This window comes from Cavia porcellus, unplaced genomic scaffold (genome assembly GCF_034190915.1).
Source record: "Cavia porcellus strain 051 isolate PalLab524CR breed Dunkin Hartley unplaced genomic scaffold, mCavPor4.1 scaffold_28, whole genome shotgun sequence".
NCBI lineage: Eukaryota > Metazoa > Chordata > Mammalia > Rodentia > Caviidae > Cavia > Cavia porcellus.
Window position 1 is genome coordinate 10,682,116 of NW_026947511.1, and position 23,383 is coordinate 10,705,498.

The 23,383-nt window shown below is 33.0% G+C and overlaps 1 protein-coding gene across 1 annotated transcript in view; it reads right to left on the minus strand.

The window, feature by feature from the left end:
- Pten (phosphatase and tensin homolog) overlaps positions 1-23,383 on the minus strand; it is a 61,057-nt gene that overhangs the window by 11,724 nt on the left and 25,950 nt on the right. Inside the window, exons 3-6 of the mRNA XM_063239506.1 lie at positions 19,575-19,618; positions 17,400-17,638; positions 5,300-5,441; positions 334-500 (exon numbers count right to left, since the gene is read on the minus strand). Coding sequence (XP_063095576.1) covers positions 334-500; positions 5,300-5,441; positions 17,400-17,638; positions 19,575-19,618 — 592 coding nt within the window. The remainder of the gene's footprint in view (positions 1-333; positions 501-5,299; positions 5,442-17,399; positions 17,639-19,574; positions 19,619-23,383) is intronic.

Genomic DNA, 23,383 nt, shown 5'->3' on the forward strand with positions numbered 1-23,383 from the left:
CCACATTTTTTAGAGGAATATAAATGACTGAAATGGAGGTATGTATGTAATCTTTTATGAATTTTTTTTGTGTAACTCACATTAAGAAAAATCCATCTCATGTTATAATACCATATAGCCTTCCCTTCTGAAGTTCATCTATCCTTATAATGTCTCATTAAAATCACAGTAACACTAACCATAGTTCATTAAATGTCACTCATAAAATACATCTTTTCATCTCTTACTACAGAATGACTTTTGCTTAACCAACGGCTTTAAACAAATGATCTGGGGTTATTCTTTAAGGCATAAGTATTTTGTATACCAGCCCAATAAAAACAAAGTGCAAACCTTTTTTAGCATCTTGTTCTGTTTATGGAAGAATTCTACTTTGATGTCACCACACACAGGCAATGGCTGAGGAAACTCAAAGTACATGTACTTGTCTTCCCGTCTTGTGGGTCCTGAATTGGAGGAATATATCTTCACCTTTAGCTGGCAGACCACAAATTGAGGATCTGCATGGTTAAACAAATACTAGTATCATTTCACAGGAAATGACTTAAAACCATTATTTTAATGATTAGTTATCAGCAATGTACACTAAAGGTTAATTCACCATCTGCACTCCTGATCTGAACAAGTCAATGGAAATAGATCAAAAATATAATCAAGGTAAGGCTGGGTGTGGTGGCACATGTCTATAATCCCAGCACTCAGGAGGATGAAGCAGGGCTGCATTATGGGGATCATTATGAGTCTAAGGTCAACGTAGGCTACACAGTGAACTGAAGGCCAGCCTAAACTACATAGCAGGACTTTACATTAAAAAAATATATATGATTTTCTCCAATTTGAACCTTCGAAATAAAAGACTATGTTACTCATATGAAAGTCAATTCCTATTTCAGAAATAGTCCCAAGATTAGACTTGAGACATTAAAATTATGCTAAAAATGATAATATAAGTTAATTTTAGCATAAAAATGATTTTAAGAATTTTCTATACTTTTGTAAACTGTGTAAATGGTAACTTTTAAAATATATTTGCTATGAGCCAAAAACCACAAAATAAAAATTACAACATGCTCACAAGAAAGAGAATATAACCTATAACAAAATCATAATAAATTTCAAAAATGCAAGCTTAGGTATTTATAAAAATACTAACCATCACTTTATTACCATATTTTATTCTTAAAAGTATAAAGTCACCATCACATTAAACAGCAAAAAAGAGATTTAAGATGCCTATAAAGAAATGCAACTGACCTAAAGTAAAAGCAACAGCAAAACTTCCCCTCTCTCCAAAACACTCAGTTTGACGTTAGTCTATGTCTTTTATGGCAAGTATAACTTCTCAAAATTCATTATATTTTTATGTCAGCAATTCAACTAAAAAGTGTAAGATGTGGAAACAGATTTATGTTTACTTTAAAATCTACCAATAAATTCATTTATAGCTAATTATGCTAATCATAAAAATGATGGACTTCAATTTACTAAACGTATCTAGATAATTTGACAAAGCATAATTTATGTGTAGTATACTAAAAGTGTATATAATCAGACATAAAAATCTCAACATCACAAGGCAATACATCAAGATGAAAATGACCAATAAGACAAAAGCCAAATCAATGAAATTTCTAGTTTAATAAATGCCTACTGACTTACCTATATAATATCTAAAGCAGTGTGAGCTACAATAAGTAGGATGTTTGATAAAAGCATAAAGTGTTCTAACATGCATTTTAAAGAGATTTACCATGAGAAAAAAGCCACTCCCAAAAGAAAATTATTACACCAACAATTTGTCAATAAGTTTCATTTTTTTGACTAAAATTTCAAAGTACAATAAGCATAGTAAGTCTTTATTGAAACTTGAAAGTTTCATGTAGAATCTTGCTTTATTAAGCAAATGAATAAGGCATGATGTCAAAGCTATAATAAAATTAACCAAGATGAAAATGCTTACAATTTTATTAATTAAAAATCTGATGGCACTTATTATAAGATTTTTAAAAAACTGGTGGTATAATTCATACTTCAACTTAAATACATCTAAAATGTATAATTTCAAAAAATTTTAGAACTGTTTAAGATGTGTTATATAGATATACCAACTTCCCATGAGGAATGTGGTCATTATACATTACCAATATGCACTAATAAAAAAGAAATTTAAAAAAGAACTTTAGAATTGTTACATAAACAACTCACAAGCAAAAGACAATTCAGTGTTACTTAAAATTATCCAAAAAAAACTAAGTTAAAAATCTTGTAATAAGTAGTAAAGCTTTCCTGAAACTACTAAAGAAAATAATCCTCTCTACAATATTACTTCAAATTTTAGACCAAGAGGCTCTAACTTATCAGAAGTCCAAAATAAGTATAGTTCTTTTGACCTTTAAGATACTGTGTCCTAAAGAATGAGAAGATCCATGCCTAGTAAATAAAAATTAAATTTCTTAGATGTATACATATATATATTAAGACAATTGCCAAGCAGTATGATACATGCCTATAATCCCAGGTATTCAGAAAGCTGAGGCAGGAGGGTCTCAAATTTAAGGCCAGCCTAAGCAACTTAATATAATTTCATGTCAAAATAAAAAATAAAAATAAAAAGGGCTAGAAATTTTAGCTCAATGATAGAGGGCTTGCTTAGCACGTGAAGGGCTCTGGGTTAAATCTCAAGTACCACCCTCCCCCCAAAATATATATAATTATAAATTATATATATAAAGAAAAAGACTGCTAACCCCTGACAACTTTGCAGAGGATACTTTACCTCTCACTGATCCCGTGTTTCTTGTGAAGCCAAGCTGCCACTCCCACATTGTCTCAACCTTTCCCCTGCCTTCCTCCAATACTTCCTACCCTCTACCTCCACACCATGCTTGTATGAAAGTCTTTACTGTTGCCTCCCAAAATATTAGATATTATTTGCCACCTATATTTAAACCTATACTGAAATACTCATTGAACATAGCTTATCTTCACCAGATTTGAAACATGTTCAGAACAAAATATTAATATTTAAGTCCCTAAATCTCAGATTTGCTTTTCTTTCTCCTTACTATGAATCATACATCTGAGCAGAATCAAAGATTTGACAAAATCTTTGGATATAAACAGCAAAAATAAAAACTCAATGAATTCTATTTGATTTCTCTAGCACATCTGGCTTAAGACAAATCACATTACTGATTTTGTTTCTATTTCCCGTGCAAACAAACTTTCTACATAACTGTCCTTAAAACTTGGTTTAAGCCTGTATAGTTTTATCATGACACTATAGTATTTATCCAATCAAATCTAACGTCCCTATTTAAGATCCTCTAATAATCAGTCACACATTTCATTCCAATGGAACAAAGTAGGAATGATTTCTTTGTCCAGTTCATTTACTTCTGATGCACTTCAGTTCAAGCCATTTCCTATTGCCTACAAAGCTAAACTATATGCTTTTGCCAATGTTCAAAAAAGAGCTGGTGGACTTTTCTCCATGCGACTGTTTGACAATCCCCCAAACTTTCTTTTTGTGACTATAGCATTTATAATTTATACACACAACCCCCATTTAATAATTACTCATATATCATAAAGCTCCAATTAGATCACAGTGCATAAAAACATTAGATCACAGTACATAGAAAGAGAAGTGAAAACGATTTCTAGTCAATAACTTTAAGTCTAGAAATGTAAATGGAATACTGAGACCAACAAAACAAAATAGGCCTTATAGATAGATAGGCAGAGTAGAACTGACAAGAAACCTTTGCTACAGAGATTAATGTGAAAAAGCTGTACTATATAAGATTACTGAAGTACATATACTCTCAGGTATTCTTTCTCCATAATATCTTCTGTTTAGCTCTTCCACTACCTATATTACAGAAAAAACACAATTTTTATTCCTTTTCCTTTCTCTATGAATCTGTTGAGTTCCTATGTCAATCAACTCCATCAGCCCAGTGCTTTGCACTCTGCAACATTTTTAATTGTACCAAGATAAAAAATAAATTAATTAATTTGAAGTCAATGAAATTCCTCAGACACCTTTAACACACTGTACTAATAAATCTCTGGTCTTTGTTGAGGTTGCCTTGCTCTTAGAATACATTAAAGATTTGGTGAGGGTGATCACATTTAACTGGCAAAAACCATATTAGAAAATTAATTTTCTAGATAAAGACTAATATAGGAATAAAAAACCTTTAATTACATAAATATTTTCAAAATGCAAAGCTAAAAACTAAAGCCTCTAACAATATATAATATCACTAAAGGAATAGTAGAGGTATTAAAAGAAAACGTAATGTGGTTATCTTATCTAGAAACTACAGAATTAGCACCTGTTATAATAAAATGTTTTATATAAATGAAAACATGACCCCTTCCATGTGGTATTTAAGTTCCAGTATTATAAAACTCTGTTTCATAAAAAAGAAGTCAGTCTCATCGTTCACAGGGCTTGGACAATAATTTCTTCTACACGTTCTCCCTTGATCAACTGGTTTGCATACAGGTATTAAGTTTCCTATCAGTTGAGCTAAGAACTATAGCTTTTGAATAGTGTAGAAACAGAATAAAATGAAGATCACTAAGACAGGGTTACAGAGGTTAGGCTATGAGAGAGAAATACATTAGAGGGGCAGACATCAATGACATGGTCTATATTTACTTCTTATCCAGAAACATTTCCTATTTCAGTCTCCATTTTCTTAATGAGCGAACTCAGCAATGTAGGTGATATGCCTGGGATTGAACAATGCATTATTTGACTAATCTAGAACTAAAATTTAGACCTTATCTCAAGTTTTCTTTGATACTCCACATACTGATTCAATCTTACTCATTACTCATATCTGAACTTGCTAACGTGTCTTACACTTCTGTTCCTTATTATCTTGTCACTATTACTGTAAATATCTACTGTTTTCAAGATGAAGGAACTGGTCCCTGCCCCAAGACCAGTAAAATAATGAATCTCACTGTCACTGTCACACTGAACCTCTACTGAGACAGATTTGTCAGTCATTTGGCCAGAATTTAGGCTGAATTTGGTGGTGGTTAACATAAAATTTTTTTCATGAATATAATTTGGCTTCAAGAACATTAAAACCCATTGTTTTTGGCTTCTTTAGCCTAATGAGAACAATGGAGCTAATTCAGACACTTCAGAAATATATTCTCCTGCATGAAATTTAAATGTGTTAATTTTCTTTCTAAATGCTTATATATACTGTACTTCTATATATGTCAAGAAAGTGTTCCAACAGGTGGAAGGATGAGAATTTAGAGCACTTACTGCAAGTTCCGCCACTGAACATTGGAATAGTTTCAAACATCATCTTGTGAAACAACAGTGCCACTGGTCTATAATCCAGATGATTCTTTAACAGGTAGCTATAATAATACACATAGCGCCTCTGACTGGGAATAGTTACTCCCTGGTGAACAGAAAAAAAAAAAAGAGAAGCCAAATTCAAAAGAAAAGTTCCATTAAAGTTATTCACTAAATTGCTATTGTAACTGGGATGTACCTATTGAAGAACATATATACCTTAAAAATTTGACTTTAAGTGATTAGTATTTAAAAATTTAAAATCCAGCCCAGTAACAGTAATTCAGAGCAACAGCAATACAAAGGAAAATATTAGAATAAGTTTTCTTCCTTAAAATACAATTGTTATAACACTCATTTTTCAAAGATCAAAACAATACTCTGATCCATTAACAAAATAAGCAAAGATCAATGATTATCTGAAATAATTTGTCAAAAGGTCTCTCTGCACTATAGCTATGCTCTTTATATCTAAAGCTTCTCACAAGGATTTATGCCCTCTTATTAAATACATACTTCTCATAGATTTGGTTATTTACTACTTTCCAAGCAAAAATGTATCAGAATGAACAAACTAAATAGGGGAATACTGCCTTTAAGAGACAGAAAATGGTAGTAACAAAAAAGTGATGCGGGCCACACAGCATAACAAAAACAGGAATACTCAGTTGATATAAAGGAATTCAACAAACTACTAACAGATCCAAAGATGTCCCCATGTTACATACATCTCTTTTGAAAAAAATCAGTGAGGTTTAGACATGTTTTTGAAAATATTATTAAAAATGCATAAAATATACAATCACATGTTATGTAAAGGAGGAATTTGAGATATTTAAAGAAAAAATCTACTCTGTGCATTCACTAATGATGAGTTAATGAAGCATTAAAGTACATCTCTTAAAGCTTTTTTCCTACTCCACAGTGTGACTTAGAAAAAAATCAACTTATTATAAAGCAAATAAGAAACAATATTAAGAAGTCTGATAGTCAAAAGTGACTTGCAGAAAATAAAAGTATATATACTCAAAAGAAAAAAGTTCACAACATTTCTTTAAGTTATTAGCCACATGTAAACATTTCCCATTTGTTAAAAACTGAACACAAATATCTTTCTTCCAGCTAATGAAAAGGATAAAACAAACTTGCGTGAATTTAAAAACATGTATACTGGGCCTGGGGATTTAGCTCAGTGGCATAAGCAGCTGCCTTGCAAGCGCGCGGCCCTGAGTTCGATCCCCAGTACCGATAAAAAAAAGAAAAGAAAAGAAAAACAGGTATACTGAACTGCCTACAGTGATGTGTATCCACATGCTTTTTTTTTTAAGGGTTAGCATGATTTTATTGCAAGCACGCACGCACACACACACACACAGACACAATATCAAAATATGAGTATAAACCACTTGAAATCATGACAAATGACTTAAGTTTTTGGTTACAATGGAAAGGTCCTATATTCTGCAACCAGAAGGCTAAAATTTGAATGCTGACAGGCATCACATAAACCCCAATTTGTACTCTCAGGAATTGAGGACAATTGAATGTATCATTGCTTAACAGGATTGTGATGAAAGTGAAACATCAGATGCAATCACACAAAAGCATGATGAAACTATATACAAATACTAATTAACAGTTTAAGAAAGTCTACCCAAATTTAAAGTATAGTTTATAGATAGAAAGTCTATCCATATTTAAGGTATAATTTCAGTATAGCCTGCATTTAATTTCTACATGTTTTTCTCAACAAAATAGTAGTCAAGCTGTAATGCCTTGAAGAACAATGAGAACAATAAACAGTAAAAAAGTATCTTTGTTGGACCCAGAGACACCACTACTTGTCCTCCCAGTGTTCTAGAGTCCCAGTCATTCAGAAGGCAAGACAGGAAGACTGCTTGAACCCAAGAGTTCAGGCCAGCCTGGGCCAGACCCTTTCTTAGACAAAAAGCATCCTTCATGTTTAAAAATGTTTAAATGTAGCCGGACATAGTACTTCAAGCACTCCAGGAAGCCGAGGCAGGAGGATCACGGTGAATTCAAGGCCAGCTTGGGCTAAGTGAGGGAATTCCAAGCCAGCCTACACTACATAGTGAGACTCTGCCTCAAAAAACAAATTAAACGAATAAACAATAATGTTTAAATGGAACTTAAAATGTTTTCTTACACATTATTCAATGCAATTTCAGCAAACAACTTGTCATGCATGTTCATCAAAATATAATACCGGAGCCAGGCGTGGTGGCTCATGCCTGTAATCCCAGCACTCGGGAGGCTGAGATGGGAGGATTGCTTCGAGTTCAAGACCAGCCTGGGCTACAAAGTGAACTCAAGGCCAGCCTGAACTGTACAGCGAGACCTCGTCTCAAAAAAGACAAAAATAAAAATAATAATAATACCGGAAGGGATGGGAGGGGTAGAGGACAAAAAAGAGATTAAGATGTAATGTATACACATGTACCAACTCCCCATGATAATGTATTCATTGTGTACTATAAACATGTACTCATAAAAAATAAAGTGAAAGTAAAAAAGTAAAAAACAAAAAAGACAATTCAGAATTGCTAAGCAGGCTGAAAGAAATAACAGATGGAATATGTATAGGAAGGATACTTTTTTGAAGCATCTGAACTTTTCAACCATATGAATTTATCTATTCAAAAAACAAAATCAAAGAAACTTTTCAAGTCAAAGCAAGTCTATTATTATTTGTTGAATGACAAGACTATTTTCTCTTCATCTTCATTGTTAAGTATAAGTTTGCATGGTACACAAAGTTTTCTAAAGTATGCCTATAATGCAGGTCTTTATACATTCAAGTTATTCCTTGCCAAAAAGACAAACATAAAGAATACATGAACTAGTGTTAAGTAGTTATCAACACTAGATAAATGACATGCATAAATACCAACTGAACCAAAATTACAAACTTCGGAGCTTTCACTCAACCACTGTACTACCCTGCCATTTTCTTCTTGCTATAACAAAGAAACACAGCTACAAGATAGTAGTGATTTACAGTGTTATAAAAATGTGAGGGAACTCCAGTTCTATGGAAAAAGTCTACACAGCAGAGTGAAGGTCAGACTGATACAGTCACCAGGTAAACTACCTGCAAGTAAGTCTCTCTCTCTCTCTCTCTCTCTCTCTCTCGCACGCACATCCCAAGGCAATCCAGAGAATAAGTTTATTTAAAATACTCATCTTTAATTTTACATCTATTCAGTGCCAAAATCCAGATGTGGACTCTAAGTACCACTTCAAATATCAGTCCTGGTTTTCTGTGGCCTTTCTATTTGTTTCTTCCTGTTATCTAGTCACAGATAACTAATAAGCTGCAGAAAATTGATTCTCCAATTTATTTTTTATACTCTTGGAATAATTACCTCAAAGTATAAGATTAATCACATACCCAATTAATTCAAATGTTAAATGATACTCTGGTGTCCCCTCATATCTCTCACAATTCCTTTGCCTCAACATGTATCCCTACATTGGGCCAACCTATTTAATTTTCCCTATATTGTACATTTTTTGTTTTCTCTTTTAAAAGATGATGTCTTTATCAGATTAAAGTATAAAGGTATACAAGCAGTCAATTGTTAAGGTTTTAATATTTTCTGGCACATGAACCAGGTCTGACATCACCTCAACACCGTAATTCTATCCATTTCCTTAGATATAACTTCTCATTTTGCTTTCCTTCTCCTGTTTTCCTTTGATCACTTTAAACAAGATGTACTGAATTTTATTTAGCATTTTCATATAATCAGTATTTGGATGTGTTAGTTTAAATGATTTACTACTTCCTAATTTATATTTTTGCCTTTATTAATCCCTAGTTATTAATCTTTAATAATCTCTAAAATGAATCTGTATCACACTGATACAAAAATTACTTAAAAACCATGGTTATAAGTTTTTCATAGAAACTTGAATTAAACTTTCAAAACTTTTTCTAATTGTACTTTTACTGAATTATAATCAAGAAATGATGTGCATACATTGACTTAAGAGGATTTTTGCTTTGTTTTGATTTTGTACTTGGCCTAATAAATTATTAGTCTTGGAACTGTGCTATACATGATAGAAAAATATATACCTTTTATATGATAATTCATTTTGTTCAAGTTTTGCTTACTCAGTTCATATGACTTCAAACCTGCTAAGTACTCATGTGGATGGAATATACCCTTTCTTAACATAAAATGACATTTTTTAAAATCAGATTTTATGCTTTTGTTTTAAATGCTACTTGAATATTAACATCCTGTCACCTGCTTTTGAAATTTACATTTTTCTGATGATGTATTTTCAGTCTTTCATTTTTAAGTCTGAATTGTTCTATGTAAATTTCCTGAATACGACTAATCTCTTTAAAAGGAGACTATAAAGTTTAAGTGATACATATCTTCTAGACTTACAGTACTACCCTAATGTTATCAGACCACAGTATTAGCTTAAAACCACAACACTAGATAACTAGTACATTCGTATCTATGCATCAGTACTCTCAGATCTTCTTTAAGATAAATTGACAATCTATATTTCTTCATTTAAAAAGTGATTTTCTACTTGAGTACTCTTTTCACTGTTGCTTCTGAACTCAAAAATAATATAGATATTTCAACATAAGTGTTGGCTTGAAGTTTGGAAATCTACATTTCAGAATGATAACATTAATTCAACAAAGGAAAATATGGCTCTTAATTTAAACAGTTATTGTGACATTGAAAACATGTAACAGTAGTTACTATAATTTTTCATGTCCCTAGAACTGCAACAACTTCACAAGATAGTCAGCTACTTTAAGGAATCTGAATCTAAATTTTTACTCATGTGTTCTTGGTTTTACCAACAGCAAGTATACTAAACATGCAATTTGAATGAAGTCACAACCTTTTGAGCTTTTATTTTATCCATCTATGAAAAATCTCCCAAAGTTTTCCCAAGAATTGCCAAGGGTAGTGACGGATCCTGTAATCTCAGCATTCAGGAAGCTGAGAGACCAAGGCAGAAGGAAAGTTGTGAGTTCAAGGCCACCCTTGGCAACAATAGTGACTTTAAAGCCATTCTGAACTACAAAATGAGACCCTGTCTCCAAAAAAGTGCAGATGTAGACAGTGTGGAGCACAGGATAGATGGGAGTCATCCCTAAAAACTGTCCTGCAGCATGTGACTTTTTAGAGGTGGGAGGACATGGAAAGCAAAACCTCAAACATACCAATGAATGACTCTGAGGGAAGTGTTACAATGCTGCTTTCCTTATAAATTATCAAATGAAAGATATTTTTTCCTCAAGCAAGTATCTTGACTCATAACATTTTTCTTCATAGGAGGTATCAAATTGGTTGACTTCTCTGCAACCCTCAAGTACTATTTGGGCATTTCTAACACAGTGACAATTTGGGCATTTCTAACACAGTTCATGGTTAGCTTATACTAATGGTACTATCATCTCATCTGGACCATATTTGCTGAAAGTATGTCAAGACCAGAACAGATTTTTTTTTTTTTTTTTGTCTTTTTCTTTTTTATCGGTACCGGGGATCGAAGAACAGATTATTTTTAAGACTGTCTCTGCAAAACCTACAAGTTTTTTAAAACAGCATTGGGAACTGAACTAGTCAATGTCTTCCACAGAGCTACAGCTCAGCTTATATGTCTCTACCCATCTGTTCATTTGTTTTTTGAGACAGGGTTGTACAAACTGCCCTCAAACTTGCCATTCTCCCACCTCAGCTTCCTAAGAGCTGGGATTACAGGTATGCACACCACTAAAAACTAAAATTTTTTCATGAAAACATGACTACTGTCTCTTTGCCCTTCAAAACAATCGGGGTGGGGGATTCTGCTCCTACCCAAGCACCACAGAAGGAAGGGTGGTTAATCCTACATAAATCTCAAAATGGATAAAAATGAATTTATCTCCAATAGTGACTCACAATTACAAAACTGCCAATCCACAAGTTGAGTCTGAAACAACATATATTATTAGCAAGAAGCAAAACATTTTCAGATATTTTAGGAATAAAATTAATTAGGTGATCAATTATATTTATTATATTTCTTAGGCCCAGCACTGTGGAAGGCTGAGGCAAGAGGATCACAAATTTGAGCCTAACTTGGGTAACTGAACAGGACCGCCTCAAACTTACATTAAAAGAAAGACTGGAAATATAGTCAGTGTGAAGGCCAAGAAGTTCAACCCTCAGTACAGCCTGCCCACTCAAATACTTCTTAGGAAAGGTTCCATATAACAACATCACCAATCTCAACTAAGTTTTCCTATGATGAAATTAGTTATTCACAAAAGGTTAAAAATGCATTGGCACTCTAACACTTAGGTAAACAAGTTGTAAAACAAATTGAAAATATTTTAAGGAAGCATTATATTTACATTAACAGCCTCAATCTGTCCTCACTCCCCTTCTATCAAGAGTCACTAAATTCTCTAGCTTCTATAAAAACACCTACAAACCAAGAAGCTTTTCAAAATCTATTTCATCGGCATTAATCTTCTAACGACATGAAGATTATCCCTGAACAATTTCAAAATTTCTTTGCAGCTGCTAGACTTACAAACTTGACAGTGTAAAAAGAAATTCTGAAATGTAATAAGAAATTCCAATTTTACTCTGACTGCTTCTATTAATTGTTTAGATTGTACTGATCACAATGTTTCACCTTTCTGGGCACATTTTCATCACCTAGAAAATAAAAGCTAAAGCCAGAAAGAAACCTCAATAATCTTAAGACATTTATCCACTTTATCTAGCTTTCTCATGTTTCAACCTAAAATACAAAACAACTATTCATTGAAATAAATCTTAATTTTTTGGCTTTTTAAAAATAAACATAAGGGTCCAGGGATATAACTCAGCAGCAAGTACCTGCCTGGGTAAGCACTAGATTGAGTTTGATTCCCAATACCAAAATAAATAAAAAAGCAACAAAAGGATATAATACAAACACATCAAGATACTTTTAGGTCCTATCAATAATTCATCCATAATACAGTCTAGGTATATTAATTCAGCACAAGCTATGCACAGTAGATCTCAGTGACTTGAGTCTACATTGCTAAAGTGACCAACTTCAGTTATTTACTTAACTGAGTCTTCTAATAGCTAAGCACACCGTTTTTACTAAGTACATCCCTAATAGTTCATACATATATCCATTTTCTAATTAATATTAGCCCATCATCTTCACTTAAGGGAGATGCCAACTTATACTCAGAATGGTAAGTACTACAACATTTCTCCTGATGAAGTAATATTAATACCACACGATGCTATTACAGACTTGACTTATTTTCATAATAGTTAGCTGTCTTTTCACCCTGGTCTTACTTCACAAGCTTGTTATTTCATTAAATATCCTTTCCTCAAATCTAGAAGACAATAGTACTGAGTGTATTAACAAATTGTGATGACTCTTGCCACTGACAAAGCATGTCCTTGCTTTTTGATTATGGAGATTTCTCCTGTATTTAACTGGAATTAGAGAAATTAAAATATAAGAAAGCTTAAGCAGCCTTGGGTTTTCCTTTTATCCCTAAACATGAGACACAATATTCCAAACGTTTCTCATATTGCAAGTTTTCACTATCAGCAACATACAGCCAATTGTTCTGAAGGAACACCTATGTTAGGGAATGTGTACATGTTTGTAGAGGAGAAGAGAAAGGACAGCACGTGTGAAAGCAGAGCTTAAAAAAGTCTAGACCATTACCAAACTTCATTTACCATGACTCAAAAATCCTTGAGTAAAACACCCTACACCAGGTTATTGACTATCAAACAAAAACTCAACATAGGCAACGTGATGAAGGTAAGTATCTTAGAGATGGTCAGGCATACATGTATCATGCATCAGAAAAGTAAAATCATTATGTATAGTACCACTATCAAATAGTTTCATTTCAAAAAACTTGGTATGCTTTTCTAAAATTCTGAAACAGGCCATAAAACACTGGAAGTACCACTTCTTTCAGCATATGACTTCTTGATGTAGCCAGCCAGTAACTTTCAACATATGTGCACACAGTGACACAATCAATGAATAATTCCTACTTTGAAGGTCTTTTTAGAAAACTTTAGAAAGCATTAACATTGACAGGCATGGTGGCACACGCCTGTAATTCCAGCACTTAGGAGGCTGAGGAGGAGGAACGCCTTGAGTCTGAGGCTAGCCTGGGCTACACAGTGAATTTAAGACCAGCCTGAATTACAGAGCAAGACCCTCCCTGAAAAAACAAATTAACATTTTCAAAATGGTAATATTTCTTTGCTTAAAAACAAAGGAAAGTAAAAAAGAAAACTTTTCTGAAGAAATCTCAATATTCTAAAGGTGATAATACACCTTATTATCTGGCAATACACCTGGTTTTGCTGCTCTGTTGAAGAAAGAAGGTCTCCATGCTACCATCACTTACTGCTTTATTGTAAACCCAAATACTGTGTACAGTCATCCAAGTATTATAATTTTTTTTTTTAAGTTTTCCTCACAATTTAAAAAGTTACATTTGCGTGTTGGGCACTAAATATTGTAAACCCAAATACTGGGTACAGTCATCCAAGTATCATAATCTTTTTTTAGTTTTCCTCATAATCTAAAAAGTTGTATTTGTAATCCCATTGAGACATCATTGGAATCCCAGCAAGTTAATTTTAATCTACCACTTCCAATGCAACCCACAGCAAGAGTAAAGACACCACGACATGGTTAAGGGCAGCCAAAGGGTACTAAGTCCAATCCTCGTGAGGACAAGTGGACAAAGGCCCTGATCCTAGGCCTCTCCCAGAATTTATTATCTTGTGAAGAAGGGGGGGGGGTGGTATGGTGCAGGGATAAGTGACAGTGAGGATGGTGGGGGAATTGCATAACTTGAGCTGACTAGCCAGGTGCAAGAATGGCATCTCTGTAAATTGTAGAGATAAAGATATGCAGAAGAATCAATTTACATAATCTAATTAAGGTAGCAATGAAATTGTTTTGGGAGGCTGTCCCAACCGTTTTTTTTTTTTTTTTTTTAAGATATGTAAATTTTTGTGCCCTAGGGAGTCATAGTCTCTTTATCTTGAGGCTCTTGTACCCATGACATTTCTGGAGCTATTGGCTCTAACATCTTGTGTGCTCACGTCCTATACATATCCTGTATGAAGAACACTATGTGAGGAAACAGGGCTGTCTGTTGGCTTTAGAGATTAGTATTAGCACCTCGGCTAGCCTTATTTGCAATGCTTAGAGCCAACTGAAGAGAAAAGGAAATACCCTACCCAGCTTTTTACATATCAGTATAAGAAAATGAGTCTCCAAATAATCAAAATCACAGTAATTGTTTTGCATTTAAAGGGAGTCACTACAGTTGTCTACCACACTCCTTTATTCATTCACATGCACTAGGTGGTCACTCACGTTCATCCTGAAAGAAATCTTACTGCTCTAAAAGTATTCTACTGCTTCATATGTGCCAAGCTTTGAATTATAGCCCATGCAAGACCTGTCAAGAAAAATCTACTGTTGTCAAAGTTGCCGAATTCAGGAAAGCCAACCCTTTCAATTGGGACTTTCTTGAGAGATTTTGTCATGAAACAGGAGTAATTATGAAGTTTTTTCTACGGATAAGTTCAGTGACATTTGGAATATAAACTGCATGACCAGGTAACGCTGTTCAGTAATGAAATACAAACTCTTAAAGAGTTTAACTCTTCAGCTTTAAGTGAAATACAGTCATAACCCTCTTGCCAAAAATAATCCATTAACTTGAAAAGAAAATGATACAACATAAATGTATCTGAAGAGAATTTTTTTCTATTTAGTCCTGGGGGCTGAATTCCAGGGTCTTGCCAAATCACTAAGCTGCCATGGTTGCGTTTGAACTTGTGATCCTTCTTGCTTCAATCTACCAGAGTGCAGGAATTATAGGCATTTGCCACCATACTCAGCTAAAAACTTATTTCTTGTCACAAGCCTGCGTTCAATGGGTGAAAGAATCTACAGATTTTATTTGCTCTTTTGTGCAGTGCGGTTTTCGGAACTTGTAAAAACTAAAACACAGACAAATTGATTAAAGATGACATAACGTTGGGGATGTAACTCAGAGGTAAAACACCTGCCTAACATGTGCTTGGCCTGGGTTCAATCTTCTGTATCCACTCCCTCCCTGACCAAACAAAACATTAAAAATTCAGAGACAACAGCATATTTTCAACTTATTTCAAAATTTAAAACCAGGCATGGCAGTGCATGCCTGTAATTCTAGTACTCAGAAGAGTAAGAAAGAATTGCCTCAAGTTGGAGTTGAATACAATTAGTTCCAGTCCAGTCTGAACTACAGGGTGAGATTCCATGTAAAAAAAAAAATTTTTAAACAGTTAAAGAACAGCGGTGCTTTCATTAAAATTAACTACTATACAAAACAAACTTCACTTTGGTTAGTTTTGTACTATATAAGTTTTATTCACTGCGCTCATTGATTTTTGCATAAAAAAGGTTTTTTTTTTTTTTGTAGTTCTGTATTACTTGTACCCTTACCCCGCTTTGTTTTGTTTTTTCTCTTTTTCCTTTTAAATAAAAATTTTTTAAAGGGGGGGGGGGAGATAAAGTTCTCACGCAGATTCTGTCCAAGTTTTTAAAAAAGTTTCACAATTACAAACCCTACACAAAATTTTGTGTTTCTGTACACCATGCACCTATATGGTGGAAGAACATGTATGTATTTCATCAAATTTTTAAAAGTCATATAACATGGAGGGCTTAAGAGTCCCTAGCTCAAATCTAGCATTCTGGTTCATTATACAACTTTTCTATTTTTTTTCAAGAAAACCTTTTACCTAATTTCTAATATTCAATTTTATGTACTATCACCAATAAATACTACTTTGGGATCCTTAGAAAAATGTCACAAAGGCAAAGAAAGGGTTAAAATAAGACTAAGGAATTGATGCAACAACATCTTAAGATAGTTGATATGGTCACTTCTATTTCTGTTTTGAAGTCCGTAAGTAATTGCCCTATCCCGAAGGAAAACTTGACTCATTATAAAAATTACTAAAGCTACAATAGATTTTCAGATAAATTGTGATTATCTTCTTCCCTGGAGCTCTCTAAATGAATTTCTGCATCTCTCTGGAGTGATTTGGGTTTTGTCCTTTTTGGAGATGGTAGATGTGTAAAAATTCTTTGGATTAAATGTTAACATGTTTTGTCATGCTATTCAACATTTACGGATTCTCTGATATTACTGTAAAATTTTTGTCAAAAATTTATTTTCAAATGTACTATAAAATTACGTTTCCAAGTCTTAAATTTTCTGAATAATCAAAGAATCTTTGATCTAAATCTAACTAATTTATGAATATGATAGTGAAGAGTGGTTTTTATTTATTAAAAAAGCTTACACTTTACTAACAGCATTCAGGTTATTATCCATACACATTTTATTCTCAAAGCAAATTTCAGAAATACCAAGTTTGCTTTCAATTAATTTGCTATTAAATTTTTTTAAATGCTATTTTATAAGGATTTTGTGAGACCAAATACAGTTGAGTAAGATATGCTCACATGGTATAGAAACAGCAGCATAAACAGAAAAGTAAAATAAGCTGTTTGCTCAAATAGAAGTTGAGATGGCAAAGGAGTGAAAAATTTGAAAGAAAGAAATGAGCATTAGCAAGTATCTTTGTAAAATCTATTTTCTAGGAGGTGTGGGTAGAGAGTAATAGAATGATGCTGCTCAAAGGGTAACAATGAAATTTGTTGACCATAGTTAATAATGTATTATATACTTGAAAATTACTGAGTAGACTTCTCACATCAGTGTAGAGAAGTTAACTGTGAAAGATGATCAAGATGTTAACAAGCTTGATTGTGGTAACCATTTCACAATTTATACATTTATCAAAAGATCATATTATACACTATAAATACATACTGCATAGCTTTTGTTAGACCTCAAAAAAGCAGAAGGGTAAAAAAGCTTTTCAGATAAAACATTTTATTTCAATAGATTCTTGGACCAAAGAAGAGGAAAGAAAAAACATCAAACATAACTTACCTTCTTGTCTCTGGTCCTTACTTCTCCATAGAAATCTAGAGCCTCTTGTGCCTTTAAAAATTTGCCCCGATGTAATAAATATGCACAAATCATTACACCAGTCCGTCCCTTTCCAGCTTTACAGTGAATTGCTGCAACATGATTGTCATCTTCACTTAGCCATTGGTCAAGATCTTCACAAAAAGGCTTGATAAGTTCTAGCTGTGGTGGGTTATGATCTTCAAAAGGGTATTGTGCAACTGTGATAAAAACATAATCTCAGAGTAAGAAAGGGATCTTGCCTAAATTTCTAATCAGAAATAGGTCAACTTTAGAAATGTTTCACATAAACTCAAGATGTTTAAACAGAAAAACTGAACTGCATAGAAAAATAATTTATTGTTCGTTTACTTTTTTACTTTCTTTTTTTAAAATACAAAATAGTCTATTAGTAACTTTTAAACGTATCTATTACACAAGGTGGCCAGGTATTACGTTCTTCACTTCATGCAGGAGAAAACTGTGATTTGACAGGGAACACAGATCATAAAACATCAAAGATACATCGAATCCAAAAAAATACCAGGTCACACAGCCTCTCATAACGTCTTTAGGTGAATTTCTGACAAAAGCAGTAACATTTATAATACTGCATCACCATACAACACACTTTGAAGAAAGTATGAACTACTAATAGGATACACTATGAAAAAAATGCATTTTATATTTTATAAAATAAAAACACTAAGGTTATTTAAAGATGGTCTAACAAATGTTGGTATACATAAAACTTGAAGCCATTTACAAAACAAAATGAAAAAAACTACAAAAACTATACAATCTTGGTAAAGTTTATCAAATAAAGTTTCAAGTCTTTCTTTTCACACAAATTATTAAGAACCAAGACTTCTGTCTCCTACAATCAGAGCTAAGATTTGTCTTATTAGCCTTCGTTCCACCATCTTAGAAAGTTTAAAAATCCTTACCAATACCAATATATTAATTATCCACTGTGTCATCTAAGCATATTTTAAAAAGCCATGTCTTACATCCTTAACCAAATCACCAAAATACAGTACATGATACAAGCAAATCCTTTGCTGTGACAGGAGAGCTCTTCTAGTAGACAATGAGTTCTATTACACAGGGTTGGCAGGACAACTTTTCACTTAGTCATCTGCCTAAGTATACTCTCTCATTCTACATTTCTCCAGTGGTACCAAAAAAAAAAAAAAAAAAAAAAAAAAAAAACCCAAAATTCAGGAAAATCTATTAAATATCTATTCCAGGTCAGATGAACCTCAACTAGGACATGTCTTGCCTAGTAAGTACTAGCTAGCGTAATTCCACCAAAAAAAGAAAGCATTTTTATAGTGAAATTATACTCTCAGTCAGCAGAGCTGTTTGAAAGCTGATTCTAGAGTTTTAGGGCTCAATGACAAATACACCAATCTACAGCTCATGTTACCCACTTTTACTTTCAACTATCATGGCAGAATCTGCCAAGTTTCTCAACTCTCCAGTTTTCTCAGGTTTTAAGAGGTTTTACAAATACAAGCGGAAGTTTTTATGAGCTCCTAAGAGGAATTTGCCTGTGTCTAGAGTAAAACTCATTTAAGTGGCTCCTTGGTCTCCCTAACAGGTTCTCTCTTTCTTTCTTGAGACAAGGTCTCACTATGTAGTAGGTCAGTGTGGCTTTGAACTCAACTGGGTAGCCTAGGCTACACTCAAACTCACAGCAGTCTTCCTGCATCAGTCTCCCAAGTGTTGAGATTACAGGTATGAACCACCATGCCTGCCTTAGGCTCATTTTTTAAAAGCCTTTCCCATCTTTTAAGTCATTTCTCAACGGAAAAAAAGTCAGCGGCTCTGTTTTCTCCATACAACTGCTTACTATTGCACCAACTGTTTCAAGCAGCAGGTAAATATCCTCTTTATTCCATTATCAGTTTAGTAATTTATCCTAATTCTTAAGTCTACTATGTACTCGAGTTTTCCGGACAACATTGACAGATTTACCTGACACATGATTTCTAAAGCTCAACCAAAAAATTAGTATTTTCAAATTATCTCAGACTATAATTAAAGAAAAATATTTATCTTTTCTAATAATTTAAATGATCCATTATTGCTGATAATAAAACACAGCCTATTGGTTTTCAATCATACCCCAGACCATGGTATATTTATACATACCTCTGCAATTAAATTTGGCGGTGTCATAATGTCTTTCAGCACATCTAAAAGAAAAATTTACGTTACATTAAGCTACCTTTTGCACACGGAGGGAAAAGTACTAATATTAACAAACATTTCCTGAGTTTCATGTCAGTTATTCTGCTGTTTTATATTATTTCATTTAAATCTAAGAATTCTATAAAGAAGCTACTATTATCTGTTTTACAATTAAGAAAACAGAGGCTTAAAAGATTAAGTATATACAATAAGAACTTATACACTTGTTTACAAAACTTGTGATGCCACCAAAATACAACACTGCACATTCATCTGCATTTATACTTTCAAATTTGCTATATGGAAAATCTACATGTTATTACAATGTATTTTTATTTCACAAGTATTTGTCAACAAGCAACTGATTTCAGTATTATCTTTAACCACATAGGCGAGTATACACAATTCTCTGTTAGTTTAAAACATGTTTAAATAAAAGCATAAACAAAAAGAAAAAAACCCCTGAAAGATACTAATCTACTTAGACACAATGCTTGTTAAATTTTTAAACCATATCTTTCTCCCTTTAGATAAGCCAAAGGTATCCTATTCAATAATCTCTCAGATGACAAATTTTATTTAATGTCTGAAAGCAATGAAAGAATAAGTAAAATCAATATAGAATAGTAAAATGCTGACCTATCTTTACCTGAGCATACAAATATTTGTCTTTGTAGTGATTTTTGTTATTATGCACTGGCTTATTCAGGTTCAAAAAGGGATTCTATACTTCAGTGTGGTCAGCAGCATGCTGGTAACTCCAGATACTAACCCAACTAGATGATTTAAAATTATTCAAAGTAAAAACTTGGTATTTTAAAATAAAGGTCCACTGCTCCTTAACCAGCAATTTCAAAATTCCAAGTATACAAAACATTTAACGTTTTCCAGTATCAAAAAGAAAAAATTGAAAAAAAAAAATCTTTACAGGAAGCAGAGGAGGTATAAAATAGGGTGATAATATACCAAGAGTAATGATAGTGCTCAGAACAATGGTTGGCAAGGTAAAAATGAAAACTTTCTTAATTAAAATTGTCTCTAACTGTATTCCCAGCACTTGGGAGACTAAGGCAGGCAGACTACAAGATCAAGGCCAGCCCAGATGACACAACGAATTCAAGGCCAGTCTGAACTATATAGCAAGATCCTGTCTCTTCAAACCAAACCAAAGCAAAACATTTTCTCTAAGAAACGCCCTATACATACAAGTACATATTTTTTTTGACGTCTTTGTATTTTGTTAGTGATGAGTCTATCTCATAGGGTTACCAAAAGAACTAAGCATTTAACCAATTAAACTTTCTTATTACAAAAACTCAAAAGATATCATAATCACTTTTTTGTCATTATTACCTCATGTTGGCTTATACGAAACAAGAAAATGAAGAAGCACTAAGTGACTTTATTATGAAATGGTGGTAGAAAGAAAGTGATGAAAAGAATAAAATGAAGTTTTCAGAGAAGCCAGGAGGTTCTCTGCATTCTACCAGGAAGCTATTCCTATTTTACCAAAAGTAACAAAAATAGCAACAACTTAAGGTTTGCTATAAAATCGTAAGATTTTTCAAATAGAATATGCAATGAAAATACAGTAAATCTTTTAGAAGTAATATTCAGTGAACACTGAAGTTCCTCACACTAGAAATACAAATGCCTTTATTCCCTATCAACCCTCCTTACTCTTTACCAGAATACAGATTATACAAAGAAAAAAAAAAAAAAAAGTAAAATACACTAGTACAAAGCAGATTAATGAGTATCAGTATATCTATGGTCAATGCTACAAAACTAATTTTGACCTTTTTAAAAATAACAATGCCTGAAGAAACTATAGCGATATAAAGAGAAATAGTTTAATTATTAGAAAGTTCACATTTCAACAATGCATTTCAAAGTATTATAAAAGGTTTAACATATTAATAAACATGAGCATGCCCATTAAAAGTATTTTAAGATCTTCAAATTTACATACTTGTAAAGAAAATAGCAATGGGGATGCCCACTAAAAATATTTTAAGAACTTGAAATTTATATATTTGCAAAGAAAGAGGTAAATGTCATATGTAATTACTATCCTAGAATAAAAGAAAGAAAATAGAAGTATCTGCAGTTATTAGACTCATTTACCCAGAACCAGATAAAAAATAAGCAAGGGAAGAAAGGACGGTAAAGGAAACCGGAAAGTGACATTAAAAAAAAAAATGAAAACATGTTACAATTCAGTAGTTCTAGAAACTTTTAAAGGGAACAAAATTTGGGGAGGTAAAAATAAAGTATAAATGGAATATTTCCAGTGGAGGGTCCATGTGACCTGTCAGCTCATTTCTCTAGATCTCAGATTCTCTATCTGTAAAATAAAAAAATTATGCTAAATTATCTCTTTCGCATACTTTTCAGTTCTGTTAAATCTCAGGATTCCATGTAAGAAAAGGGACTTAATATGCATTACAAAGTACTCCCAAAGATTGAAGAAATATTTAATTAATTTGAATGTTTTGTTTGGAAATACGAAAACAGGCTCTCAAATATCCTTCAAAGCTAACTTTAAAACAATAATAATGCAAGTTACTTGCACTACCAATACCAACAGTATAAGCCTTAAGCCCTGAAATCTGGAAGCAGAAATACAAAAATAAAAAATAACTGCCTCCCCTCCTTTGGACCTATTAAACTAGAATAAAATTTTGACAAAGGTAGAATTTGTTTTCAGTGCTTTCCAATCTCCCTCACAACTCTTTAAATCCCCAATTCTGACAATCCAGGTCTGAAGTGATGCATTTAATGAATTTCAGCTTTTGATAGTTCTAGACACAATTTCTGATCCAATTGTTCAAAAAATACAATGTTTTGGTTTTTATTTTTCTCCAAAGAAATACATTACTATGGCATCTGCCACGGGCTTTCTAGAGGCTAATCTGGAAAAGAAAAAGACCCCCAAACACGAAGATCATTTGTAAACTAGGCTCATCTAAACGTACACACTTTTACCACTTTAATCACACATACACACACCCAAAAGTTTGTCTTGTCCCATTCCAAACATAATTACACCAATAATCTCCTTACTTGCCATTCCTTCCATCTCCAATGCCACTTGCTCTCCTCCTGAGCCTAGAAGTCGTTGACTTCACCGCTTCTGTTCACCACAGATCAAACATACCTTCCTTCATGAAACCTTCTGTATGCATAGTGCATAATTATTCACTCATCTCTTTTATACAAGTTACCTCTTCTATAATATTTTGTATTTCACATTATACTATAAGCTAATTGAGAACTGCAACTATGTCTTACAACCTCTGTATCCCTCAAAAAATGTTTTATAATTCCTAACATGTGGTGAGCACTAAATACATGATTGCATCTTTGCCAATCTGAAGAATTCCACACAAACTCACTAGGAGTAATAATATCAGTGTCTACTCCATACTCACTACTTATGAGGTCTTATCAGGACAGAAATATTACATGAATAAAAAAAGCAATACACCACAAGCCAAAAAGGCATATGGAATCCTTTGTCCTTTTTGGTAAAGATTTAAATGCCTGCTAATGGCAGAATTTTACTCTTTTGTTTGATCAACTACAAAAAATTTAGTGAAATAGTATACCTAATTCTGCATAAATCCTCTCTATTGTGGAATTCATATATCCATATAAGAAAAATAAAAACCCAAAAAATAAATAAAAAATAAAAACCAGGTAGAAAAATAATGTGCCATTTATTTAAAAGTTAGAAAACGGTTCACGTTTTGGGAAGGAAAAACACT